We start from the raw sequence: 27452 nt of genomic DNA on the forward strand, positions 1-27452 counted from the left end.
TTCTCCTGCTAGCCTGCAAGCTTCTCCCTTGACAGAACGATCTTCTCTTCTGCTCTCAAGCTGCCCTCTTAAGCCTCTGCAGGCTACAAAAGGCAGCGGGATCTGGCTGCTAAAGCTGGGACCGCAGGTGGCGCGGCACAGGGTGAGCAGGAAACGTCTGTTTTCCTGTTCCTTGATCCACCTGGGCAGCCTTTCCTCTCTTACCCTCAATTACGTCTTCCTCTAGATTGCCCTCAGCATTCTCCTCCTCCTCACTGTCTGGCCACCAGTCCGTGGATGTTATCTAGCGTGAAGTCATCCTCGTAGCCTTCGCCCACCAGCTGGAATGTCGGTTCCTCCTCATACCGGGTATGTTCAACCACCGACAAGTGGATCCTGCCTTCCACACGTTGGGCCAGGGTGGGGTTGAAAAGCACGTCAAACTCTGCTAATTCCCCACGGAGCAGGACCAGGAGAGCGGTGTGAGGCTTCCTCTCTGCACAGCAATGAAAATCAGCGACAAGTGATACAGCTGTACCGCTGAAATATTTCCTGTGGGGCGTAAGGGGTTGAAACCCAGCTACCTCTAAGCACAGGTTCTCCCACCAATGGTGCCAGACCCTCCTCCTATGTTCCCGAAGGCTACGACAGCACCACGCGGTATCACTGCTGAAGTGCCTTAAACACAGGGTTAACACCCAGCGCTCACTCAAAACTCGCAGTCAGTCAGCTCCTGCACAGCGTAAAAGCTGAGCCAAAGAATGGGTTTGGCTTCTGTTGGCTGGCTGTGGGCTCAGGGGCTGCCTCCATTCAGGCTGCTACTCCCACACGCAGCAAAGACCTCAGATGGTCCGCTGAAGTGGTGACAGCCCCCCGCAACTCAACCCACCATGTCCAGAGGAACAGAAAAAACTTCCAACCACTTTCTAGGAGGAAGCCGTGCGCAGAGTCCACATGAAAAGCTGGGGGTACGGAGAGCCCCAGCGAAGAAACAACATCTAACATTTGGCGGCTGCTTGGCCAAGCCAAGAGCAGGGCACACAGTTCTCCCCTGTGTGGATGACCGCGCTTCACGCTTACTGGGTTTACCTCCTGCAGGAGAGTCCTCCTTCACGCCCCCAGCTTGGTAGACGCATTGTGTGGTGGGCCTGGCTTTCAAGAAGAAAACTCCCGCTTCATCCAACAGGTCTATCGTCAACTGAGAAAAAGGAACACAGAGCACAACCACACTGCTGTGGGTACAGGGTGACACGTGGGTTGGCACCGTACTGGTGCTGGTCCAGCACGGGGCATCCAGCATGCTTCCCCGCTTCAGACACAGCTCTTAGCTAAACTTACAAAGTTCAAGTAAAACTAGACAGAAAAAAGAAGCGTTCAGAGGCGCTGGGATACAAAAGTAATGAACAGAATTTTTCATTAAAGTGTAGTAAAATGGGATCAAATACAATCTAATGCAACTAGGACATCACACGTGCCCACCCGAGAATCAAAGCGTGAGAAGAGAGATGGGGGAAAACACCCCCACCACTTTCTTGCGTTGTATTTAACTGAAAAGGATAGGCTAGTCAGAAAAATCGCATTTCCAAGAGGAACTCTCTTCCTGGAAATTACAAGTCAGTCATTTGCTTAAAAAGAATTTCTGAGAGCTGTTTCCAGGTTCTGCCATGCTTCCTGGGACCTTTTCTCCACGAGACAAGCACTTGTTCCCAGACCAGAGCGTTCCCCTGAGCAGGTCCTCACCTGGACAGGTAGGGTGCCACCATTATGAAGGACCAGAGGGAGCTTTTGTGAATCACCCAGCAACAGCTTCTTTAAAGACCAGCAGAGGGTTCCCTCTCTTACTGTGAAGTACCGGGCAGCAGGACTGTCCACCGAGGCAGAGTCCCATCTCCACTGACACCGAAGGTCAGGCTTTGCGCTTTAATTGCTGCAGGGCTGCAGGAAAGGCAGAGGAGAGATCGTGACGGCCGGCACTAACCAATTTCCCCACCTGGCAAGCAACAAAGAGGGGCCACCCACTGCATTTTTCCCTGGCTGGTGCTCCTGTACCCCACGACACAGGTCTCCTCCACCCCCCTCCTCCCAATCCAATCAGGGCCATTCACAAGAGCTCTGAAGAGCCAGAGCCTTCCAGAGTAGCAGTTAAAGAACATGTCACTGAATCGAATCATGCAGCACAGCAGGTAAATAATGAGGCGACAGGTGAGACATGGCAAATTCACTGGCTGCGATGATATGAGGACACATGCAAAAAGCACGAGCGCAGCATGGAAATAGTATAAAAGCAAGAAGGGGAAAAATAAATAGCACCATCAGTAATGATTATTTCCAAGGACGCTAAAAAAGGAATTGCGTACTAGAGCAGAAAGCTGACTTGTCCTGACTCAGCCACTAAACGGCTGGGGAAGAGCCGGTCAGAGCCCTGGTACACACGTCCCAGGACAGGGGAACTGGGCTCCTCTTTTAGAAGGGCTCCAGTCGCTCCTTTGACAGAGAATAGCTTAACATACCCCAGGTAATCACATACAATCATCTCACTTTAACAGAAACAAGGAGGAAATAATGCACGCTGGCTGGCTGGCCCAGAAAACGGCTTCATCTAAACCTTTGTCCTTGGAAAGCCCCAGCTCAACTGTTGCACATCTCCATTTCTTGCTGATTCACTAACTCCCAGCTGGCCACCAAATGCTGCACTGTCTTCACAGTCACTCGCAGAGGCTAAGCTATAACCCCTTCTCTTTCTACTCTGTCTAGTAGTTACCGCCTCCTCTATTCTCTAATGCTAAGCACTCTGCCTAAGGCTACTGAGAGCATCAGGGTTAACAAGAGGTCGGGGTCCTCCCAGAGGAGGGGCAGCCATCAGGCAGGTCCCCCCGCCCACATTTCACAGGGGGAGTTACCTCGCCAGGACATCGAGGGAAGCCTCAAAAGTGCACTGGTAGCTCTGCATCATCGGTGGAGTGAAGGTCACCGTAGCAAAGGCGTGGGAGCAGCTGGGCACGCACATCCGAACGGGATCCACCTTGAAAATGTCACTGATGGGGCTGTGAAACTTGGGGGAACCCACAGAGCCGTGTTAGGAGGAAACATCCTTCAGTGTTTCGTACGCAGTCTTATTCTCATATGCGTCACGGGAACAGCCCCAGACAGCGTGTCTCCCTTCCTGCTTGCCCTGGGCAGGCTCCTTCCATCGCAGGGGTGACTCCAAAGCGGTGCTGACCTTGCACAGGGAGCCCAGGAGCGCAAAGGCTGGCTTTGAGCACTGGGCAGCCACCCCAGCACACAAGGGAGGGGGGCACTGCACGGAAACCCCGCAACTAACCTCAAACTGGCCTTTAAAGAGAAGGAAAAGGCCAGGGAGCCTGAGGGAATGGTCTGCTTTGAGCCCAGGCACGTCAGGCCAGTAAAGGCCCCCTCTGAGCGGGCTTCCAAGAGATGTGCAGAAGGGTTTGGGTCTCCCACCAAAGACCCAGCCAGAGCGGTGAGCCAAAGCCTTGCTCGAGACGTGCCAAATTCAGAACTGCCACCCTGGCACTGCTGCTCCCCCCTGTAGCCTGACCTGCACGGAGCTGGACTAGGGCGGGCAAGAGGAAGCAACGAGTCTGGAGAACAAGGCAGCGCAGCCTGTAAAGAGCAACGGTCACCTTGGCCTCTTGTTCTTACCTCACCGGCGATGGGTTTGATGGAAAGGACCACATTGCAGGGGACTTTGTTGACATTGTGGATCTTGAAGCGAGCTGTGGCCCAGTGCCCAACCCGAACGTCGGTGAAGATAAACTTGTTCTCATCTCTGACATACACACCCTTGCCTCGCATCGTCTGCGGGGTCTGGCAGAGGTTGACGTTGCTGCAGATTCGATGCTCCTCAAAGATGGACTCGATGTCATCAACCACAAATGCTGTGGAGCAGAGCAGAGGGAGGGCTGAATGCTGAATTCCTGATGAATTTTTCGGGACCCTGCTGGCCTCTCGGAAGGCTTGATAAACCCTTTCTGCCCAGGTCACTGCAAAACCCAGCCTTGGGCGGGGGGGTCGGCTGCGAGGATGGAGCTCAGTCCCAGTCAAGGAGTATTGCTTTCCTTTTATCCTTCCATGCATCCCTCCCAGCCTCTCCCCGCTGGCTGACTTGAAAAGAACTGGAACCTCTGAGGATTTTAGGGTTTAGCTTCAAGGTCAGGGCGCCTCTCTAACCAAGCAATAAGTTCAGGTGCTGACCAGCAGCAGGTCTGGCTGTGGGAACCTGTGGACGGGGTGTACCTGGGAGGCAGGACTCAGCCAACAGGGTATAGGGGATGCCGAGGGGATTGTCCTGGGGGTCTCTGTCGCTGATATCGATGCGCAGGTGCTCCTCGCACGTCCCCAGTGATTCCACAGAGCAATCCACCGTGATCATCTGCTGGCCCCCAGGAGGGATGGAACCAAAGCCAGGGTACACCGTGAACATGCCTAGAGTGACGCGAGCCTGCAGAAAGAGTCCCAGGAGAGGCTGACATCCAGCAGCCCAGCCTTGAGCATCCCCAGCAAGGAGTACGCCACTCCTCAACCTCCAGCCAGGCCGAGCCCCCAGTCCCAGGGCAGGGAGGGATGACTCCACGGCCCAGAGGCAGCCCCAGGACGAGAGGGACAAGCCAGGAGGAGCTGCAGGCCTATCCTGGCTGGCACAGAGGACGGAGTTTGGGTGTAAAAGGTGAAGGTGCTAGCTGGGATCCTCCAGCCTCAGGGGTAAAACAGGAGAGCAGAAATAACTGTGAGAAGTGACGGGAGGGAAGGGAGGGGACTGGGAAGACGAAAACACAAGGTCATCTGGTATCTATGGAGTGGGACTTCAAACAGGAACGTGCCCACATCTGTGGTATTCACAGTCCTATTTTGGCCAGCAGCCACCAAAACACGGGACCTGCTCCTCTCTCTTGACCCCACAACTCCAAGTCTGAGCCAGAGCACGGGACTGTCAGTGCAACTGAGCAGCTCCTGCCTCTGCTTGTGGCTGGGAGATGACGGACCTCCATCGTGCAGACCATGTCCCACCCCACGGTGATGAGCCCCCATCAGCGTCCTCCCCCAGCACCTGCAGCAGTGTGTCTTGGGGAGCGGGAGCCACCCACCTGCATGGAGGGGCTGGCAACCTTCTGCAGTGAGCGCTTGCTTTTCTTGGCTGAGGAAGTCCTTTGGTGTAAGTTCTCACTCTTGCCAGAGTGGGCAGATTTCATTTGACATCCACTAAGAGGAGAAAGCAGAAACATCCATCATGCTGAGCCCCCACCCTGCCTTCCTCTGAAGCCAAAGCTGACCTTCCCCTCCCCACAGAGGAAAGCCTCCCTGCCCCTCGCAGCCCCCGGCGGCACCTCCTGCAGCTTACAGACAGCTCAGCTGTATCACCAGCTTTGCCCGACACACGGGGACACTGAGGCACTTTTCCACTCCCTGTTCACAAGCAGGTGACGTGAACTGGACAATAACCCAGGTGTCTGGGCTGCCTGTCACACACCAGCCACGCTGTCGTGCCTCCTCAGGCAGGACAGGTGATGCAGGTCTTCTCTCACCTTTTCTCTTGCAATCGGGATGCGTCCTGGTCTGCTCGGTAGATGAGGAATTTAAAGTCAAGGCTGCCTTTGTTCTCCAGCATGAAGGTGCAGGTTTTCCTGCTGCCCTTCACCATGGCACCGAAGTTGATGAGCGAGGCGGGGTGAATGCTGTACTTGCTGAACACAGCTTTCGCCGACACCCTCACTGGGATGACGGCGACGGTCTCGCCTCCTCCGCAGATGCTGGGCTCCATCACCTGCAGCCAGAGGAGGGCTTGGTAAAACCAGCAAAGAGGCCAGCCTCTGACTCTGTTCCCTGATCCCATCCCAGGTCCCCATCAGCTCATCCTCCCTGTTTCAATGCCTCCTCCGGAGCCAGACTTTCAGCTCCGCTTAGGAAGCATCACAAATGTTTTCTGAGACATTGCTGTCACCTACGAGAATTACCCAGCTAAAGCCCTCCTTCCAGAAGGCACCTGTCCTGCTCACGCTCCCAAGACGTGCTGTGCCACCACTGCCTGGCTGGGGCAGCTCACCTGGTAGTGCAGGATGGGTTTGTCCTCAATATTCACTTCCGTCTGGGGGTGGAAGAACACCTGGACCTGCACAGGGCGCCCGGAGGCAGCCAGCAGGCCCTTCTGCGGCTGGATAGTGAAGTGGCTTGCCAGGTCTGGTATGGTGGTGCCTGCAGCTTTCAGCTGGAAACTGGGGAGAAAGGGAAGGAACAAAGACCTCTGCAGTTAAAAGTACAAGTGCCACCAGCACAGCCAGGACTTGACATAAGACCATAAAAAAATTAAAAGGGAAAGAGTCCAGCTCTGCTTGGGGAATCTCAGATCTTGAGAGAGTGCAGACCATCATGAGTGTTGCAAACTAACCTCGACACCCAATTTTCTCATCCCCTCCTTTAAAGAGTCATAAAGAGAAAGGAGCTGCCCCTCAGAGGAAGGCAATGGATCTCAGCAGTGAGTGGCTTCAATTTCAGGGCCTCTCCTTCTGGTTCCTGCTCAGCTGTGAAGGACTTCTGGTGTGGGGCTGCATTCTCCCTTAAAGTCTTTGAGATTAGGGAGCCCGGGCTTTTTATTTAACCAGACCACGAGGCAGCCAGCACGGGAAGTGGTTCTAGCCATGGGCAGGAGGAGAAGGCAGGCCTGGGCAGATGGTGGCACCACGCGTTCACAGAGCAGGCAGCTGGACCCACCTGTACGCAATCTTGTACTTCCCCTTGTTCCTCAGAGTCAGCACTTGCTTCGCATCATCCAGGACTTTCAGGACTCCAAAATCCACGGTGCCACCTGCACCTGCAGAAAACCCGCAGAGCCAGGCAAGAAACGGGGAGTATTAGTGAGCTGCTACAGACCACACCAAGTGACAAGACAGATATTTCAACACTTCCAGGCCAATTTCAATTGGCCTCTCAATACTGACATGGGGCTTATAAGAAAGGTGGGGACAGGTGTTTCCTGGGGGGCTGTAGTGACAGGACAGGGGGCAATGGCTTTGAACTGGAGGAGGGGAGATTTACATGAGCTGTTGGGAAGAAATTCTTCACTGTGAGGGTGGCGAGGCACTGGCAGAGGCTGCCCGGAGCAGCTGTGGCTGCCCCACTCAAGGCCAGGTTGGACGGGGCTTGGGGCAACCTGGACTAGTGGAAGGTGTTCCTGCCCATGGCAGGGGGGGTTGGGACAAGACGATCTTTGAGGTCCTTTCCAACCCAAACTGTTCTATGACACTGGGAGTTCTCAGGCAGCCCAAAACCCTTCTCAGGAAGTTTCCGTTCTTGGAAATTTTCTTTAGCTACTTTGCTGCCCTTGCTCTTCTTACTCGGAGAATATCTGCAGGGTTTAGCAGGTGAGGAGCTGGGTTTCTGTCTTCTTGCTTCCAAGCACTGATCCAACAACTTTATGTGCCCTGCTGAGCCCTCAGGAGCTGCCAATTGCTCGCTCACATCGCTGTGGTTTCTAAGCCCCCAGACCAACCTGTACACTGCAAAGCTCAGGGGCGAGAGACTCGAGGCTGGCTGTGCCCTGACAGCCCTTCACTCCACTCAACTTGCAGGATACGCACTTTATGTGACCGGGCCACGCTTGCATGCTACCCCATCCCAAGCGCTTTGGTTGCTCACCTGCCAAGGCAAGGCAACGCACCCAGACTGCTTTGTTTTGGGGCATCCACTGACCTTTAGGAATGTTGATGATTGGAGCAACATCATAGCCCTCTGCAGAAATGAGGATATTTTCGGTCTGGACAATCCCCAGGATGTTTTCTGCATCTGAAACCTGAGGCAGCGAGAAACGAACACTGCTTAGACCGTTCTCTTAAATTCTTTTGGTAGACAACATACGAGTCCTTGTCTCTGCTGGCTGCTTCCACCATGGCCTCCCCTGCTTGACAAGCACTTGTGGATTCCCAAACTCTCCCAACCTGCTCAGCTCACGGGCTGACCCAGCGAGATGCTGCTGCAGTAAGAAGCCCTACCAGCCCAGCTCGGCACTCCTTCAGCAGGGAGTGCTGCCGCGGAAGCACCCGGGCAGACACAGCGATGGAAAAACAACCTCAAGAATTGTGAGGTGTCCCAGAGCAGGTGGCATTGACCGTCAACCCTCTCCCCTTCAATCACCCAGCATCCTCACTGAAGTGCAGCCCCCAAACCACGGGGAACAAAAGCCCAGGGTGACAGCTTGCTGCTCTCCGTTAAGAGCCCCGGACAGGCTCCAGCATGGGCGCAGGGAGCACGCCGAGGTCTGGACAACCAAACAACAGCATCCAACCATGCACAGCGGCAGGGTGGCTGTAACGCGGGCTCAGGACACAGCGCCTGGTTGTCTGGGCTGACGCAGATGCTCAGGGATGCACCACGTGCTCTGGTGAACCCAGGCTGAGGCAGCAGAAGTTGGGGTCACAGCAGCCTTGTGTCCCTCAGGTGCAGCTCTCCCTGGCCCGGCAGCACACACGCCCCCTGAAGCTCAGCTATAAGAGCAAGTTCCTTGCCGCTAAGGGCCTGCCCCCCCGGCGATGCGGGTAGAAAGGAACCTCGGGAAGGCTCATCCTTTGTCCCCCTCTTTGCAGGGAACCCTTCAAGCACAGCCTCCACCCCAAAGATCTCGTTGCCCTGCCAGGGAGGGCACAGTCCCCCTCACCTCCAGTCGGATCTTCTTCTCAATGTTGAGAGCCTTTGTGGGCTTGAAATACAGATGCACGTCAAACTCCGTGCGCGGACCAACGATGCCCTCACGTTGTGACACGGAGAAGTCCTCGCCCAGGTTTTCCAGCCCACAGAGCCGCCAGGCCACAGGCAGCAGGGTGCTGTTTCGCAGGACCAGGGTCTTGCTGTCCTCCCTGCAGAGGCAGAAAGACACCCTGCACCAGCTGCTCGATGGTCAGGATAGGCCTTGCAACTGAACGCATCTTGGAGCAGCCCTATGCATTAGTTTATATATATATCTTTATCTATACACATCCAGTATTTATAGTACCCATAACATTAGTAAATGTTTTCTCTGTGTCACCAAGTCTCAGAGGTGAGGTCCTGGGGAAGGGCTGGGTGCTAACGGTGTATCCAACAGAAGGGACATAAGGAGGAGCAACTGCACTGCTCTCCGAACCAGCAGACGAGATACAAATGAATCAAGATGCCCATTGCACCACGTTGCTGGGGGGCTACAGAGCTTGCGGCTGTCCTGAGAGAACCAAGCCAGCAAGGAACAGTGAGCAAGAGACCGGGAACTGCTGGCAGAAAGAGGGACGCCAGCCCAACACCCAGCCTGAAGGGCCATGCAGCCAGCCAGAGAGGCTGAAGGGGAGCTCACCGACAGCACCCGTCCCCAGCAGAGGGGCCGTGGGATGACTGACCTGTGCAGAAGCAGCCTGTTGAAATGCACGTGCTTGGGGCTGACCCTCAGCTCCACCTTCACCCCCTGGCAGCACAGGGGGAAGACCACCGGCTCTGGGTTCTCCTTAATGCGGCAGACGAGCTTGTCTTCCACCAGACCAGCTGAAGTGGGGTACGCCCAAATGCTCAGCTTCTAGCCCCGTCCCCGAAACAAGAAATACAGAAGAGCACTCAGTGAGCAGGAGGAATGGCTCCTGGGCACTTACACCAGTGCCTGCCCTACCTGCTGTCCCCTACCTGCTTCTCGTCCGGTTTCAGCCTCATGCTGGGAGGTTCTACAAGGAACGTGTCCGCCTTGAGATCGCGCTCAAAGGAGAAATGCGCCTCTACTTCCAAGGGGGTGACGTTGAGGATGGTTATCGTCTCACAGTTGCTGGGACAGTCCAGTGCCTTGTACCTGTCCGCAAAAGGGGAGAAGGCTGCAGAGGAGACCGTCGCCTTCATCCCACACCAAGGAAAGCGCCATGTCCTGGCAGCGGGAGGCTGCACTGCAAGACCATGTTCCAACAAGCAGGCCAAGAAAAAGGATCATTTTCAGGGGCACACTGGATGCTATGTGTGTCCATCCTTGCGTTACTTTGATGTCCACCCCTGTACTTGGTGCCTCTAGCCCAGACACGTGATGATGCACAGGCCACTTAAAGAGCATTTTACAAATTAGAAACTCAAAGATGCCTGGAAAAACAGAGGTACTGCAGGCACGTGGGTTCTCCCCCTTTCTTTGTTGGGTTTCCTTCCCTGCAGGGTAGAAAGAAATGCTCTTGGAAAGAGCTTTTAAAAATAGTTTAGCTTTTGTCTTCCAAAACAGTCACGAGATTGCCTTGTATTTCACAGGTTAGCTCAAAGTCTGAGGGAAGGAAATAGAGAGGATTCATTCCCAAGAGGAATGCTGAATTTAAAAAAAACGTCCTTCCCTCGGGTATGGAGCAGATTTGGGAGTTAAAGGGTTTAAAAAGCACAAACAGAAACCCAAGGCCACGCGCAGCAGCCTGACTAAAGATCCTCTTTTGGTTTCCCACACACTCGAACTGTTTTGATTTCATTTGCTTGGGTTGTCAAAATACCACTAGCTCTCCCAGAGCTCCCATGAAGAGGAGAACTTAATTTCTAATATTGAAAAAAAAAAGCCTATGTTAAAAATAGAAATGCGCCAGCAGCTACAATGGCAACTTTTTCAGGCAGACTTTGTCCAGCATCGAGGAGGGGAAACAGAATTTCCATTTTCATTCCTCTGCAGATCCCCCACGCCCCCATATCGGCAGGTCGAATCATAAGGCCTTACTAATATTACAAACGGATGTATGTTTTACAAAACCATCCAGCAGAATAATTGCTTGTTCAGTCCCACCTGTAGAGCTCAAAGCACTTTTAAAAACACACCATAAAGTTCATTTCGTAGGTGGCGAAGCTGAGATGTGGCGGGGGGACACAAGCTGCTCCAAGTGACCTTCAGGCTGGAAGCAGCACATGGCTCTGGCCACCAAGGCACCCACCAGGGAGGAAGATCAGCTCCGTCTCTCCCCTGCTCCTCCAGGACTCACTTGCCCATCATCTGCTCAAGTTCACACATCTGTGGCCCTTCAGCCCCCCTGCATCTCCCAGGCAGGTCTCCACCTGGAAATACAAAAGGCATTTCAATTTCAGGTCAGACTGTCTAGGTGATATTTCCATGCATTTCTACAGAATTAAAGAAGCTAACAGACAAAAAGCCCAGATAGAGCCATATTAGTCAGGCTGATTGGTTCTACCAAGTTAGATCAATCAGTAACTTATGAACAAATGGACCAAGTGACCAAAGCCTGGGGGCTGTGCAATACCACTTTTTGAGATGAGGTTTCTTTTCACTGTACTACCCATAGAGCTGGAGCCGCTCTGATAGAAGTATCTGCATTTGTAGAAGCCTCAGAAGCATCTGACCCGCTAGTAAGTGTGTAATTAGAGAAACCGAAGGTAGTTCTAAATGAAACTATGTCAACAGAAAAGTAGTTGATAGGAATCCCTCAGGCTGAAGGAGAACTCAAGGCACTTTCATAACAAGAAACATTGAACCTCTAGAACAAGTGAACCTTTAAATACTATTACCGCAGCGTGAGTTTACAAGAGTGGATTAGGACTATTTCTCCAGAAAAAATGTGTCTATTTTATGTCTGTTTCACTTCAGGATTAGCCTTTATTAGTACTGCTCTGCAACTGCTAGCGCTAAGAATTTAACCCAGTTTTTGTGCCAACAGGTTGTTTTAGCCTAACTTTCACTACAGGTTTTCAGTTTTGTATTAAGTGGTTACAGGGGAAACTGTTTCTGAGTTTGGCCATTTGACCAGCAGCTGCTCTGATCTGAGATAAAATATATCATGTAAATGGGGACAATGGACACCGACTGTGATTGATGTATGAGGACAGGTAATGTGTTGTGTGTGGTGGTGTGTGTGAGTGGAGTGTTCTCACATAGGCACCAGCTTTGAGGAACAACTACAGTTTTGTGAGAGATGCTGCTCCACTTCCTCTGTGAGGTGGGGAGGGTCTGCCCTTCTTCCTCTAACAAAGGGGCTATTTAAAAAAGAATGAGAAAAGGATGAGAGAGATATTCCAATGCTATCTAGAGGAGGGAGTGCTAAGTCTCCTTGCTGGAGAAGATGGGATGGTCACAATGAATTCCACCACTCCTTGCTGGAGAAGATCGGATGGTCACGGATGGTCACAAGAACATGAATCACCTACACACCTGCAAGACCACCACATTCCAGCAAACGGACTGATAAGCTAATTAACATACGAAGCGGGGTTTAGGTAACGAATATGTATAGGCGTTAATTGAATATTCATTTGTTTCATTGTATAAATGTGAGATGGTTCGTCACTTCGGGTATGCACGCTTGTGGAGGAGCGATCCCCCGTGCATCTGCGCGCAATAAACATACCTACTTTATAACTTTTGAGTTATAGAGTCTAATTCCGCACGTCAGCCTCAAAAAGACTGACTGAATTTTGCTTTTTACAACTGAGAAAATTAAGAACAGGAACCAGTTTGTTCTCACACCCCCACCCCCACCCCCCTTTCATCCCATGATACATTGACACTTTGCAGCTTTGGACCAACATTTTTTGGAGACCTTTAGCGTTAATCCATTGGGGACAGTATTGGGCTGCTGGACAACCAATGCAAATATTAATAAACCAAGAGAAATCCTTAGATTTGATTTGTTGAGGGTCATTTGTACATACGAGCTACATCTCCAAAATGTGCTTTATTCTACCAGACAGCTTCCCAGCAGTTAGTGAAACCCTTGCCTAGAATGGTTGCTTTACATAACTGATCTATTAAAACATGGAATGTGCGGCGAATGAAGAGATGGGACGCAGCTTGATGCAAACAAGTTGCCGATTTATTGTACACAATCATGAGTTTATATATGTTTTCAGAAGCTGCGTGCTTTAAACAGATTGGTTCTTTAAGCTAAGAATTACATACTAGGCAATCCCTGATTGGTGGTTAACTACCATCAATTAACAGCAAGGTGTTACCTTTCCTTGACGCCATCCTTGGCGCCATCCGTCTCCCACTCCCCTGTGCTCTGTAAACATGCCTCATCATGTTAATTGTTGTCTAGACAAGCTCGAGCACATTCCCCTCAGCTAACTGATTGCCACGCATGGTCCTAGTTTCCAGCCCGCTCCTGCAGGAATGCCTGTAGAGTTGTGGCACTGCATGACATCTACACGGGACGTGCTTCAAAAGCTACGACCAGGGAGCCTCCTGGCTTCTCAGCAATGCAAGCTCGGGGCAGGTCCTCTGGCCCATTTGCTTGGCATTCATGCTTTATGCCTTAAAAAAGAGGCAAAACACTCAATGTGGCATTCCAGCATGCTAGTAATCAATCAAATGTACTTGGTAGTAACATTAGAAGAGGCAATCGGGTCACCAAGCAGGTAAGCCCTGCCTTGGCTTAGGCATTTGGATGGTTTTCTCTGACGTGTGTCAGAGCAGACACCTGGCTACACGCCAAATAGCAATGTAGAAATACCGGGGAGAACGTTTTCACTACATCCGTGCTCAGACTGTTCCCCTTTTCACTGCAGGCTCTCTCAGGAGCGCATCTCTCCTTTCTAGGGCTACCCTGGGTATGGCGGGTGAGGAAGCTACACACAGGCAGGCTCCAATGGCTGACTCAGCTCCCGCTGGCTCTGGAGAGGTGGGTGAAAGAATCAGAGTGAGGATCTGGGCTGTAGAGACCAGAAAGGCTTTGCTGCTCCAAGGGGTCAACAATGGATTCTTTTTTTGGAGATCAGGGAGCCCAACCCAAGCCCATCTGATGTGGAGAAAAGCTGAATTTCTTCAGGATTTCTTTTTTTTTTTAACTTCCACCTGTGCAGCACAGCCTCCCTGGCTAGTTCCAGTCCACTGGCCAGCTGTCGTGTGAAGGCTGGCACTGCTGCACAACGATCCTGTCTGTCTGGCAGGCTGCAAGATTTTGGCCCAGTGCAGCAGGAGGAACTGAAGGGGGTCAGGGCTCTCTGGCTACAAGCCAGGCCGACTGAGCATGGAATCTCTGAATGCTGCAGCAAGATGTTTACTCCTTGGTTAACAGTGTCTGACAGGCTGAACAGAACTTTGCTTCTCCACGTGGAGATGCAATGCCCTTTGAAATGAGTAATCACAACCACATCTCTAAATCAAGGGCATTGTTAATTACTACTGTTGCACAGGATGTTTGAGATCGTGTCTTTCAACAGACACAGGCTTGAACGTTCTCTGCCACAGCAGCAGCTCTAGAAGGAATCTAATGGTTTCTAGCCTGTATGGTGCAGATGTGCTGCTCTGCGTGGCACAGCTATGGTGACACAGACACTGCAAAACCTGCTCTTGTCCTGCGCACAGTTCTAGTGCCTCTAAAATTCAGTCAGACAGTGTAAGTTTTAGCCAGAGCTCATCTGAGCTGCATCACAGGGCATTTCACTTGTGAAGTTCTCATCTCTCACTAGTATCTCAAAAAACCCAGCCATCCACAACCAAAAACCAAAGGCCAATCCAGCATCCAGCTGCCTTGGGAGGTGGCGGGAGCAGCTGACGGGGCTGGAGAGCATTTGCCAGCCGTCAGTGATGCCCTTGCCCTAAGCTGGAGTGGCGAATTTTGATCTAAGTCTGACGTGGTGGCAGTGTGAGGTCAGCAGCTCTGTTGGTACCAGCGCATTGTTGGGGTTGCTAGGTGAGGAATGCAGGGTGCTCAGCTCCGCCCCCGTCAGCTCCGGGGCACATTGGTCTGGCCCTAAAGCCAGCAGAAGGACGTGGGTACATGTTCTCTGGACCCTCGTTTCTGTTTCCTGCCAGGAAGAGGAAATCCATCCCTTTTCACCCTGCAGGTTAGGAATAATCCCTCTGTCCCGATGGGGACCATCCCAAAGTGATGCTGCGCTGTCAGGAGGGAGGGGGCTGGCACCAGCTGTGCTGGGATGGAGCCGGCTGAGGCCGCTGAAATCCCAAACGACCGGGACGGACCTGGGGTAGCGATGCCTGTAGTATCAGCTGGGATCTCGCGCGGTGCCCTGGTGTAGAAAGTTGGTCCTGCCGGAGGGAGGCTGGTTCCAGCTGGCGTTGGCAGCCTGCCCGCCTGCCGGCTCTCTGCTGCTTTGTCTGGGATGCTTGGCGAGGCGGGCAGGGAGAGCTGGGCTGCTGATGGAAACAGCCCTCAACAACCCCCCTGGGGGTTGGAGACGACGTTTCCATTGCACTGTCACCCCCCTGGCTGCACCAGTGCAGATTCGGCTGTGAGTGAGTTCGCCGCTGTCGGCTGTGAGAAAGGGAAAGGCTCTGAGGTCTCTCCCTGTGAGCACTGAGGTTTTGAAAAGATGCTGATCTCCTTAGTTTTATTCTTATTTTTGCCTCCTCCCTTTCCAGCCACTCCCTCTGTCCCCAGCCCACAACCTCTTAAAGAGGAAATTCAATGATGTTTACAGTTAAGCGCGGGGATGGGAACTTCTGACAGCCGAGGGCTTGATGCATTGATCACGAGAAAGCGCAGCCTGGCACCTCCTGGGGAGTGCCCCTGCGCAGATGAACTGCCTGACTGCAGCATCGGGGGGGTTGTGAGCCACGTGGAGGTGATGCCCATGGGGGAAACGCACAAGTGGGACAGCGGGAAAGAGACTGGCTTCCAGACTCGAGACGGGGTTCGGTTAGCGATTAAGAAGAGTGGAGACAGCAGCATCTTCCTCCGCGTGGGGCTGCACCCTGCCTGCCAGGTCTCAGAGCAGGCAGTACAGTCTCCGTTGCGGCTCCGTGTGTTATGGGTGGAGAACCTGAGCGTGGAGAGGAGGGTGGGAACGGATGCCCGCCAGTTAACAGCAGAGGTGGAAAGAGAAGCACCACATCCAGTGCTCCCTTTGCAAGTCTCGTTTCTTCCTGTGGGCATCTGCTGGGGAGATGAGATGGTTAATGACCACGCTTTTGCTTTTTTTTGGCTTGAACTTAGGCCTTTTCCTGGTGTTTGCATTGCAAGGAGATGGTAGCGTCTTGGTTCTCTGTGTGGCGTCTGTAGCATCATTGCTGGGGTGGTTCTCGTCACTGGAGGCTGGGAGCAGTGACCCAGTGGGATGTGGTCACTGTGTGTCCTCCCTGCCAGGCTGGGCAGAGGCCAGCAGTGCCGCAGGGTGCGGGTGGCAAAGGGAGGCGGCCAGGGCTGTTGCAAAGCTGGGGAAAGCTCTCCCGTGCATGCTTTCCCCTTCCAGGGGGATGTTTTATTCCAAAGCTGAGACCCTGGATGCACTTCCACCTGCGCCTGGGTGCAGAGATAAGGCCAGGTGGCCCAGGGAGAGCCCAGGTCTTGGCCAAACTGCACCAGGCAGTCTGGAAACGGGCTCTCTTACTGCCGCAGGGCTGCAGGTATTGCCCAGGGTCGTGCAAAAGCGTCCCATTGGACATGGCATGGGCACTTTGCTCGTGGCTGTCTCTGATTGCATCCCTGCTTTTTTCTTCCCCCTCTTTGGTTCTTCTGGAGCTTGCTGCAGCCAGTGCAAGCAGCCCCTGCGGTGTGGCTGGAGCACCGTGCGCAGGCAGCGCAGCGGAGGAGCGCAAACCTGGGAGGGGGCGGGGGGTGTCAGCAGGTTGCCCACACAACACAGATGGACATGGGAAACTCGCTGCTCACAGAGAGGCCGTTGCGCCTCTTTGTTTTCCCCACTAACTGTTGTTCTGGTGTCTTGCAGGCACAGAAGAATAAGGCAGGATGGATGTCTATGACCCTCAGATGCTGAACGTTGCGCTCTTTGGAGGTTTGATGGTGGTATCGGCCATTGGGATCTTCCTGGTGTTCACCTTCGCGGAGAAGGTCCTCCGTCCTTCTGAGGAAGCCTTGGCCAAGCAAGGCAAAGGGCTTAAGAAGACTCAGCAGAAGGAAAAAGAGAAAAAGAAGAAAGAGGAAGCTGTTGAGAAAAAAGGAAAAGGAAAGAAAAATCAAGAGAAACCTAATGGACAGGTCCCAGAGGCGCACCAAAGTGCTCCAGTGGTCAGCTCTGTCACCATAAAGAAAAGCAATGTTCTTCCAGCCCATGAGGAGCAGAAGCATAATGAACCTGTCAAGAAGGTGGCTGCATCCAAGAAGAAGAGCGAGCCAGGTAAGGCCAAGTTCCTCTGCATATATCCCCGTCGGGTAAGCCGGCAGAGGGATCGGAGAAGGGCTGGAGTCATCTCGTTCCCTTAGCAAAGAGCTGGAACGAACCTGCCTGGTGAAAGGCAGGAGATGACCTTGCTGCTCTGCATCACTGGCACCGCTGCGTGGAGTGACAGTCCCCCAGCGAGGCTGTGTCACGATGGAGTCCAGCTTCTGATGCCCACCATGTCTCTGCTCCCTGGCTTTAGCAAAGCGTGCCCAGCTCCGGCTGGAATCGCTCAGTGTGATGGAGGGTGGTGGCAGGGCGGCAGGAGCAGTAGCAGAGCCAGGCAGAGGTGGCAGCTGGCTCAGGGAACGCTTGTCTGTGGTGGGTGCCGTCCCCAGCGCTCGTCACGTTGCTTTCAGTTAGAGAGGTATCAAACTTGGCTGTGGACATCTGGGTGGTTGCTGGCGTGAAATGGCAATTATGGGGTTGAAGTCAACTGAGGTGATGCTACTCAGCCCTGCCCATGGCTCGAGCGCTCCCAACCCCTCCTCTCTCCTCCCCAGCACCTGCGGACTCGGATGGGCCCCTCTACCTGCCCTACAAGACGCTTGTGTCCACTGTCAGCAGCACGGTGTTCAGTGAGGGGGAGGCCCAGCAGCTCATCGAGATCCTGACGGAGAAAGCGGGCATCGTCCAGGACACCTGGCACGCGGTAGGGCTGCCAGCAGCGTCGTGTCCACCAGGGCTGGGCCAAGCCTCCGGGGGTGCGGAGGGGTGAAGGCAGCCCGTTTTCGGGCAGGCTGTCCCCCGAGGGTCAGCCTTAGAGACAGGAGCTGAATTTTCCCCTGGAGCAGAGGGCAGGACCCTGTGCGTGTGGGGTGGAGGGGTTGGATGCGTGGTGATGCAGGAGGTGGTGGTCCCCGCTGATGTGCCACCCTGTGCCGGCAGGCCAAGCAGAAGGGTGACCCTGTCACTGTCCTGAAACGCCAGCTGGAGGAGAAGGAGAAGCAGCTCGCCACTAAGCAGGAGGCTGCAGCCGCTGCCAGAAACAAGGTGGAGGAGCTGAGTCAGGTAAGTGCGCGCAGCCCTCCCGGCACCCCTGGCACAGGCTCTGCGCCTCACGGCTCGCCGTGTGCCTCCCTCTCCCCGCGTCTTACCCGCCCTTGGAGGTGAAGCGCGGGGGTTCTCTGGGCCCTTCATCTATTTGCTGTTTTCTCCCCAAAAAGGGGAGGAGATGCCCACCTGAGCTCCTCTCCTGGGCCTGATCCAGCCCGGGGAGGCACGTGCCCTGTTGGCAGCCGCAGCAGGAGCGGGCTAAAGCCGTGCCCGTAAGAGACTGCAGCTTTCTGCTGCTCTACGGAGGACAGTAAAGCCCTTCTCATCTCTTGGCAGAGCCCCTGAGCTGAGAAGGTGTTGAACAGTCCCTTTTTAAGGAGCCTGGTGCTATTTACAGCCCCCTTGCCTGACTCAGCCCCTTGCCTCCACCTCTCGTTGGGTGTTGAAGTCAGAAGGGACCCCCGGCGCGTCGTGCTCAGCACCTCCTGCCCCGCAGCCGCCAGGACCCTGCTGCAGCAGGTCCCTCTGCCTGCAGGCAGGAGAGGAGAGGGCGAAGCCACCCTGTGCACTGAGTGCTGTGCTAAACCCCGGCCTGTGCAGGCAGCCCAGGGCAGCGGCACGGCATCACCCAGCCGGCCAAGAGAGCATCCCTGCCTTGGCAGGGGGCGGGGGGGGAGTCTGTGTTGGATTTGTGGGGGTGTTTTCTTTTTTTAGTTTTCCTGCTTTGCCGCAAACTTGATGTGATGATACTGATCCTGGGGCCGGGGAGGGGAATAAAATTCCAGGCCGTCACTCCTCTCTCTTAGCTGGCCCAATGTGGAACAACAGTGGCATCCAGTGGCCACGGAGCCCAAAGCTTAATGCAGGAGGAAATGGAAGTGCGGAAGGGTGTAGCTGGGCCTGGGGGCAGCGCCGAAAGGGTTACACTTCTTAAAGTCTTCTGAGCTAGGAGGCCACTTGGTTCGAGTCCCCTTAAAGCAGGGAAGTTCCTAGGCTGAGGACTGACCGGGTGGCTTCTCTCCTCGAAGGAGCTGGCGGCCGAGCGGGCCAAGGCGACGGCCGTGGAGGGCAAGCTGAAGGAGCAGCTGCTGGCCCGCGAGCAGGAGATGGCAGCGGTGCAGGCACGCATGCAGGCCAGCTACCAGGACCATGTCAGCGAAACGCAGCAGCTGCAGGGCAAGGTGAGCCCCACGCGGTGCTCTGCAGCTTCCTCCGCTGGCTGCCGGCTGGCCCTCGGTGGCAGCTGCCTGGTCTTTTGGAGAAGACCGAGGTGGACGAGGGGGCCAGAGCCTCGGGGAGGGGCGAGAGCCCCGCAGTGCTCCTGAGCCGTGGTGCTCACGCTAGAAGAGGGATGTGGGAGCATCCTCACGGGATGCAGCAGCCGCAGGGGCTGTCAGCATCAGCAGACACCTCGCTGTGGCTTCCTTGCCAGTCCCTCTTGCCCATGGAGTGGGCTCCTCAGGGGAGAGCTGAGGGGCTGGCAGCGGCGGCATTAACCCCTGTTGGTCTCTCCCTAGATCCGCACCCTGCAGGAGCAGCTGGAGAATGGCCCCGACACGCAGCTGGCTCGCCTGCAGCAGGAGAACTCCATCCTGAGTGATGCCTTCTGCCAGATCAGAAGTCAGATGGAGAGCAAGTAAGACTAGGGGTGGGGGTGGGGGGCAGAGCCTGGGGCCGCCCTCTGGCAAGCCCTGGGGGTGGCTGTCCATCATGACTGGCCACCCCCTTTCTTGAGGGTGCTTCTACAGACACCCCAGCTAGCTGGAGGTAGAGGAGGGAGTGAGGAAGAGATTGCCAAATGGCTTTTGTGGGCCTGGCAGGGGAAACAAGGATGCTTTTCCCAAGTGGAAGGGCAGGGGAAGCCCTCTCTGCTTTGGAGTCACCTGTGCTGATGCTAGCGGAGGGGGCAGAGGGGACCAGAAGGCGCTGCAGCATTTCTCCACACTTCGGAGAGCTTGTGCTCACCAACTTCAGAAGAAATGTCGCTGGCTCTTTGATGGGAGCGGTGCTGCAGAGAACCGAGACCTGCCTGGTGCATACGGAACAACCAGGAGCTAGGGGGAAGAATTTGGCACTCTCTTTTTGTAGAAAGTCTGAAATGGCTGGTGATTAACAGTGGTCAATTAATTACAGAGCAGACTCCAGCTGCTTAGAGTGCTTTCTCCTGTGTCTGGGAACACAGATCCTTGCGACTTCTACTTCATGAGAAAGGAATGTCTCCTGTGATGGAAACGGAGCTTTTGAAATTGATGTGTCAGCTCCTTCCACCCCATCCCTGAAGGACCAGGCGTGTCCGAGAAGCAGGCCAACACAACCGTTGAGATGTTTCAAGCCCTGTTATCAGGCCCACAGGAGGGTGTGTTCCCCCTGGGTAACGCCAGGGATGCTTGACTGGCCTGCGGGCTGGAATAACGCTGCTTCTGTTGGTGCAGGCAAAACGCTGAGGTGGCCAGGTTACAGGAGTGGTGCGGCAAGCTGATGAACGAGCTCTCTGAGAAGTCAGAGGTGCTGCAGCAAGAGAAGCAGCTGAGGAAGAGCTGGAAGATGAAAGTGGCAGCCTTGGAGAGGCAGATGGAGCAGCTGCAGGTCAGGCAAGCGCCTGCAAACCTGCTCCCCCCGGGTGTGAGGGTGGGGGGGAAGCCTAGGTGGTGCACCGTGCTGGGTGGTAGCCTCAGGTGAGAGAGGAAACCCAGTGGCCCCTGCCAGCGGGTGCTCACGAGGACGTGGGTGCTCCCTCTTGACTCTGAAGCCCTTGGTGCAGGAGGTAGAGCTTGTGGCTTTGTTATTGTCACCGGGGTGTGGCTGGATTTGGGGTTTTTAGGGGTGTTTAAAGGACACCTCCCAGGTAGAGCCTCTGAGCACGCCGCTGGAGCAGTGGCGCATGGCTGGCTTGTGGCCACCGAGGCAGCTCAGTGGAGACCTGAGGTGACCCAAGATGTTTTGGAGGGGGGAGTGTCGCCAGACGGCCAAGGGAGACTCAGGCAGATGCCTTCTTTTGACTCCCATGTAGGAAAAACTAGGAAAAAAAAAAAGAAAGAACCGGGGCCAGGCAGCAAGCGAACTACAGGAGCGACTGAAGGTTACCCAGTGCGGCGAATGAAGAGACGGGACGCAGCTTGATGCAAGCAAATGTCAATTTATTGTACAGAAGCACGAGGTTTTATACACTTTCAGAAGCTGCGCGTTTGAAACAGATTGGTTCTTGAAGCTAAGCCTTGCATACTAGGCAATCCCCGATTGGTGGTTAACTACCATCAATTAACAACAAGGTGTTATCTTTCCTTGGCGCCATCCGTCTCCCACTCCCCTGTGCTCTGCAAACATGCCTCATCATGTTAATCCTTGTCCAGACAAGCTCGAGCACATTCCCCTCAGCTAACTGATTGCCACGCATGGTCCTAGTTTCCAGCCCGCTCCTGCATCTCCCCCTTCCTGTTGCACAAAAAGAACCTTTGGAACCGAACGAGTAAAAACAAGGTATAAGTAATAGAACAAATAAAAAAGCAACTGAGACATTATCAGTGTCAAAATAACCCACTGTCTCTGTTCCGTACAATTTGACAATTTCCCCTTTTTGTTTTTGAACAGCTAGTACCAGGTTTGCCATGTTCTGCAGGGCCCTTGCAAACATGACAGCAACCAAGGTAATAGCAAACAAACAATACTGCCAATTGAATGAATGGATGCCTAAAAAGGCTGACATTTTCTCAGATTTTGATAACATGTTGCTGCAATGGGGCGCCTAAAATCCACGCAGCGCATACCATCCAAATCCTCACAGCCATATCCTTGAACCAACAACAAAAAGCAGTGGCAATTTTGACTCACATTCTTAACTGCCTACCAAACAAGGTGATTTAACTCTTTAATGCTTTCCCTGCTGTTACTCCGGATAAGAGAAGAACCGCTGCGACACGTTCCCATCATAGCCTCCTACTACATATAGCATCTACAGAAAGACAATGATCGACATTCAAAGTGTAAACAGTATCATCTTCTTTTGGATTAACATTATACATAGGTGGAAAGGCACACCAAAAAAGAACTGGTTCAGTCAAAAAGTTCGAAACATAGCATGCCTTCTCTGAACATACCTCTGGGGTCATTCCCTTCATTCCCTCTTTTTTTATGCAAAGAGAAACACTTTTACCGTAACAAAGAAGCCCCTATTTACATCTCTGAGCCCGGACACAAACCGCAGCTGTATGCTCCACCAGGCTCAGGGCAGGAATCATTCATGCAGTTACAATGCTATATATCTCTACAAGCATGCAGACACCTATTAAACACTAGATAACCATGTTCATCTTTCCTATTCTCCTTCACAATACCTAGCTGTTCTCTCATCTCTTGTTAGGTCAAATATTCTCCAGTTTCCTCTCCTGTATATCTCTTCAGACATTCTCTATCCTCCCATTTTTTGCTTGTTAATTGCAAGGAGGCAAAGGGTGTGTGTAGCTGGGTGACCATGACCTGCTTTATGTTACAATCAACTAAACACTGAATACAGAAAAAAAAGTGTGGTAGACATAAGGCAAACGTCACTAAGGTGGTTAAAGATAATTATAATAAATCCTGTAATACTTTTGAGTCATGGCCCAAAGTTTCCCAGCCGTGAGAAGAGACCAAAGGCATCCCACCCCTGGCTCTGCTGCAGATCTTTGTTTTAAGGCTTTTGAGTTTTGGATACTTTTGTAAATTAACTCACAGTGGTCACTCAGATTCATGTAACACATCCTATCAAAGCCTTCAGACTTGTGTCCCTGTGCTAATAATAAAAATCAATAGCAACTCGGTTCTGTAGCAACATATGATGGACAGAATCAACATCTGTTAATAAGCCAGAAAAAAAAGAACAGTATTTGTAGTATTACTTTGTTTAGCAAGCTAGCAGCCTAATTTACTAAGCAAGTTAAGAGCGTGTACTATTCTTACAGAAGAGATTAGAGAAGCAAAAATCTGTTATGCTGCATTCCAGAACTCAGCCTGAGAATTACAGTCTGCTGTGAGTTCTGCGTTACAATCATTTGACACATGTTGGGGTTGCGATTGTGAAAGTTGCCCGTTTACAATTTTCATTGGCATTATCACAGCTAGTTGTTTTAAAAGCAACCCTTGAGCTTCCTGATGTTCGACTTGTTGCAAAATATTCTGAAGCCAATCGATCAAGTTAGTATTAAAGTTAGTGACTCTCTAGGACCCTGCAAGACTGTGGCAAGACTCCCGCATCTGGACTGCCTTAATAGCCATCTCATTCATTTGCAAACAGTTGTCCCTGGGATACCTTGCCTGAGTCACAGAATCGGCACAATTAATTTTCTCCAGCCAACTGCTCATAGTTAACAGCAATTCCCCGATTAAGGTTTTCAATCAAGGCCACTACACATAGCTCACAAAAATCAGATAACCACATCATATACTGTATCAGTTAGTACCATACAAAGCAATAACTTCCAATCATGCAGTGTGAGCGTATAAGGCTCTGCCATCACTTCAAGAAGGGACACAGCAAATGTACTATGAATCCTCCCTTCCTGCACTGCTTTGCTTAACTCTTTAACAGCCTCGTATTGCACAGGCTGCCACTCTGCAGGTTGATTTGTCTGACAAAATACTGAACATGCCATAGCGACTCCCAAAACCCATCACTGAAGTGTTTCCCACTTGCATTCCTGCCACCAATCCCTCAGACCCCCTTTCACCCTCCCCAGAAGTACAATCAATGCATCAGGAGAGACGAGGGGGTGGGGGAAAGGTCTAGCTCCTTTTCCAGATCTGTAGGACCTGGATCAAAAGGTTTATCAGTGTCAATGGAATCATTGTCCGAGTTGTCCTGTTCCCGTGCTTTGTCCTGTGTTGTGAGGGTCGCTGCAATCAGTGACAGAAGCTTTGGGGGCAGAGGAGGTGTGGACGGAATCGCCATCACTGACTGTGTCTTGAGAAGAGTCGCGCTGTCGGTGGAATTTACAGCTTCCTCTGGTTTAGCACCGTTAGTAGAATTAGTCCACACTTGGCAAAGAGTAGTCAGAATTTGCCACCAAGATGCTAAATGCATTCCCGACACGGAGCTCCCCTCCGCGGCAGCATCATACAATTGGCTGCTGTATGTGCACACTTTCATTCTTTCAAAGTCTCTAAAGTTTCTTGGCTGCTCACCTGTCTCGATGAATACAGGTGTTATCCTCGGGGTTTAGGTTGTCCGCCTGGTCCAGACAGCAAGTTCAGCCAAGCCGTCTCCTCCGGAACACAGCCCTCTTCCACGAGCTGTCTTTTTTATCGACCAGTTCCGTCCTTATTCTTCCAAGGCTTCGGAACACCACCATAGGGGTCACCATTTGAGGAAACTGAGGCACGGACTCCCTGATCTGACTAGAAGACCCTTCATGAGTCCATATACGTCTCTTTCTGGGGATGAACCCTGATTCCCCATTACAGATTTCCCACAGCTCACCTCTCAACTCCGGAGGGATTTCTGCCGGCTCCTGCTTCCTTTCAGCAGATCATTCAAAGTTCTGTGGGATTCGCTGCATGTCGCTCAGATAGGCGATTCGAGAGCCCTTCACGTTAGATCCTTAAACGCATCACGTCGGGGTCACCAATTTGCGGCGAATGAAGAGACGGGACGCAGCTTGATGCAAGCAAATGTCAATTTATTGTACAGAAGCACGAGGTTTTATACACTTTCAGAAGCTGCGCGTTTGAAACAGATTGGTTCTTGAAGCTAAGCCTTGCATACTAGGCAATCCCTGATTGGTGGTTAACTGCCATCAATTAACAGCAAGGTGTTACCTTTCCTTGGCGCCATCCGTCTCCCACCCCCCTGTGCTCTGCAAACATGCCTCGTCATGTTAATTGTTGTCTAGACAAGCTCGAGCAAATTCCCCTCAGCTAACTGATTGCCGCGCATGGTCCCAGTTTGCAGACCGCTCCTGCAACCCAGGACCAACTGGCCAAAGGGAGAATGAAGAAGTGTAAAGAACAGCTTCAGGAAACGGTACTGGTGGTGGCCACAGCCATCCCTCCCCTTGGTGCTGGTGGAGGGCAGGGGGAAGCGCGTGTCAGGCAGTGGTTGAAAACCGGAGACAAGGTGGCACTTGCTGCCAGAAACCATCTGGGTGGCTTTTGGGAAGCTCTGGGAGCACAGGAGATGGTGGTCATGGTTCTCCCTTCTCAAAAGGCAGGACCTGGCCCATCTGTGAAACGCTTTGATGCTTGAGCTGCCACGAGAATAAGGTTGAGACCCAGTTGAGTAACCCACCTCTCTTTTCCTTCTCCAGGGGGAAGAGGACAGTTTGAAGGAAGGGACTTCAGCTTGATGAGTCTGTGACCTAGACCTTACTGTCAGCTTACCAAAATGCCTTACACATTCCTAAAACTAAAACTAAAAATATATGCCTGATTTACTGTAGAAAAAAGTTGCAAGCCATTTGTGACCTAAAACCTAGTTTTGAAACTTAAACCCCCCCCCCCAAACACAAAAACCCAACCAGTAAACACTGCGGGCATATGTTTGTAAGAAAATCTTCATACTGTTTTGTACAACTACCGTTTGTTCCCAAGGGCACCGCACCGACCACATCGGGGCAGGCAGAACCCACAAATCTGTGAAAAGGGAAGACTCTGTTTGTACATCAACTGGTGAAATTTCTTTTTTCTTTCTTTTTTACTTTGTTTTGTTTTGGTTTTTTTTGTTTGTTGGAGTGCAAGAAGTGTGAAAGTGAGACCCAGCATGGAAGGAAGCCTCTCTTTGATGGGTGGCTCTTGGCACGTATCTTTTTGTGTATTTCTGGGTGTTGATGCATTTACAATGATGTAGTGAAAAGAGATTATTTTCTTGCTTCATTTTCCGGGTTATTATTTACTAATTTTTTATTACGTTTGCAAGCCAGCCAGGTGTTTGGGGTCACTGAAGAAGGACCCTGCTGTGGCCGGGAGCAGATCCTTTATTCCCCGCCTTGCTTGCTGTGCTGCAAACAGCCATCCCCTCTGTTTTTTCTCCAAGATACGCAAAGGAGAGAAGCCTTCCCTTCCAGCCACGAGTGTTCTCACACTGGCTGCACCCCGAGGTCCCCTGCCATGGGGTCAGGCTGAGCGTGGGGACAGGGCACAGCAGCGTGAGCGTGGGGACAGGGCACAGCAGCACAGCCTCGCCAGCCCAGCGCAGGCTGCTCCTGCTCTCTTAAGCCTCAGCGCACCCCTGAAATTCTGTCCCTGCGGGTGCTGTGTGGTGGAGGTCCTTGGGCACTGCCTTCTCTCTCCCCTTCTTGTGGCTTTCCTTTTGAAACTCCACACAAACCCACCCTTTTTTCCCCAGGTTTTCTTCTTTTTAAATAATTTTTCTTGTTTTTTTTTTTTATTTCAAGTTGGTTTATTGGGAAATGGCAGAGACCACGTCACAGCTTGGTGCCTGCCTCCTCACAATAAAGCTGCTGAGCCTGGCGCTGACATCAGTGGCATTTGAGGAGCTGGTGGGGGGAAAAGGCCCCCAGAGTACTTGGTACCTCTGGGGTGTGTGAAGAACCAAGGCCAGGAAGGGGGATGAAGGCCAGACCCGCCTCCATTTTGTTCCCAGAGAAGTCTGCGTGTGCTCAGCCTCTATATTAGACACACCAGAGATTCCACGCAGGCAGGACTGGGTAGACACGTGTCCTGTCCCCCCAGCACTGCAGCTTTGGGGGTCATGATGGAGAAGGGATGTGCAAATCACACTTGGGCTGTGGGGTATGTGCATGACCTGTCTCTGATCAGGCAAGAAAAAGGGGTCCTGCTGAATTCTGGCAGAGGGAATGGCAAGCTGAGAGCCCACCACCCACCACCACCCCTACTGCCTGGTGATTAACAGTGGTCAATTAATTACAGAGCAGACTCCAGCTGCTTAGAGTGCTTTCTCCTGTGTCTGGGAACACAGATCCTTGCGACTTCTATTTCATGAGAAAGGAATGTCTCCTGTGATGGAAACGGAGCTTTTGAAATTGATGTGTCAGCTCCTTCCACCCCATCCCTGAAGGACCAGGCGTGTCCGAGAAGCAGGCCAACACAACCGTTGAGATGTTTCAAGCCCTGTTATCAGGCCCACAGGAGGATGTGTTCCCCCTGGGTAACGCCAGGGATGCTTGACTGGCCTGCGGGCTGGAATAACGCTGCTTCTGTTGGTGCAGGCAAAACGCTGAGGTGGCCAGGTTACAGGAGTGGTGCGGCAAGCTGATGAACGAGCTCTCTGAGAAGTCAGAGGTGCTGCAGCAAGAGAAGCAGCTGAGGAAGAGCTGGAAGATGAAAGTGGCAGCCTTGGAGAGGCAGATGGAGCAGCTGCAGGTCAGGCAAGCGCCTGCAAACCTGCTCCCCTCAGGGAGATGGGGCGGGTGGCTGAATTGTGTGGGATCCGTGGGGCTGGCCATGGGGAGAGCTCGGGG

General features: G+C 52.8%; 1 protein-coding gene and 2 long non-coding RNA genes across 3 annotated transcripts; 1 reads left to right on the plus strand and 2 right to left on the minus strand.

The window, feature by feature from the left end:
• Nucleotides 1-405: 405 nt before the first annotated feature.
• Nucleotides 406-1789, minus strand: LOC121082347. Its single transcript, XR_005825987.1, has 3 exons — nucleotides 1720-1789; nucleotides 1069-1177; nucleotides 406-475 (listed from the first exon to the last, which is right to left on the minus strand). It is a non-coding gene; the product is annotated as an uncharacterized LOC121082347 (long non-coding RNA).
• A 4935-nt stretch (nucleotides 1790-6724) lies between these two features.
• On the minus strand, nucleotides 6725-9643 carry LOC121082350. The gene is made up of 5 exons (XR_005825988.1): nucleotides 9634-9643; nucleotides 9357-9529; nucleotides 8645-8843; nucleotides 7684-7783; nucleotides 6725-6805 (listed from the first exon to the last, which is right to left on the minus strand). It is a non-coding gene; the product is annotated as an uncharacterized LOC121082350 (long non-coding RNA).
• Nucleotides 9644-13140: 3497 nt separating this feature from the next.
• LOC121082353 (ribosome-binding protein 1-like) lies at nucleotides 13141-25501 on the plus strand. Its single transcript, XM_040581688.1, has 10 exons — nucleotides 13141-13586; nucleotides 16597-17004; nucleotides 17550-17698; nucleotides 17935-18057; nucleotides 19071-19223; nucleotides 19560-19678; nucleotides 20475-20628; nucleotides 21053-21126; nucleotides 24979-25036; nucleotides 25320-25501. The coding sequence occupies exons 2-10, from the start codon at nucleotides 16617-16619 to the stop codon at nucleotides 25356-25358; spliced, it is 1257 nt and encodes a 418-aa protein (XP_040437622.1). The 5' UTR covers nucleotides 13141-13586; nucleotides 16597-16616; the 3' UTR covers nucleotides 25359-25501.
• The last annotated feature ends 1951 nt before the right edge of the window (nucleotides 25502-27452 follow it).

The sequence above is a fragment of the Falco naumanni genome, unplaced genomic scaffold (assembly GCF_017639655.2).
Source record: "Falco naumanni isolate bFalNau1 unplaced genomic scaffold, bFalNau1.pat scaffold_75_arrow_pat_ctg1, whole genome shotgun sequence".
NCBI lineage: Eukaryota > Metazoa > Chordata > Aves > Falconiformes > Falconidae > Falco > Falco naumanni.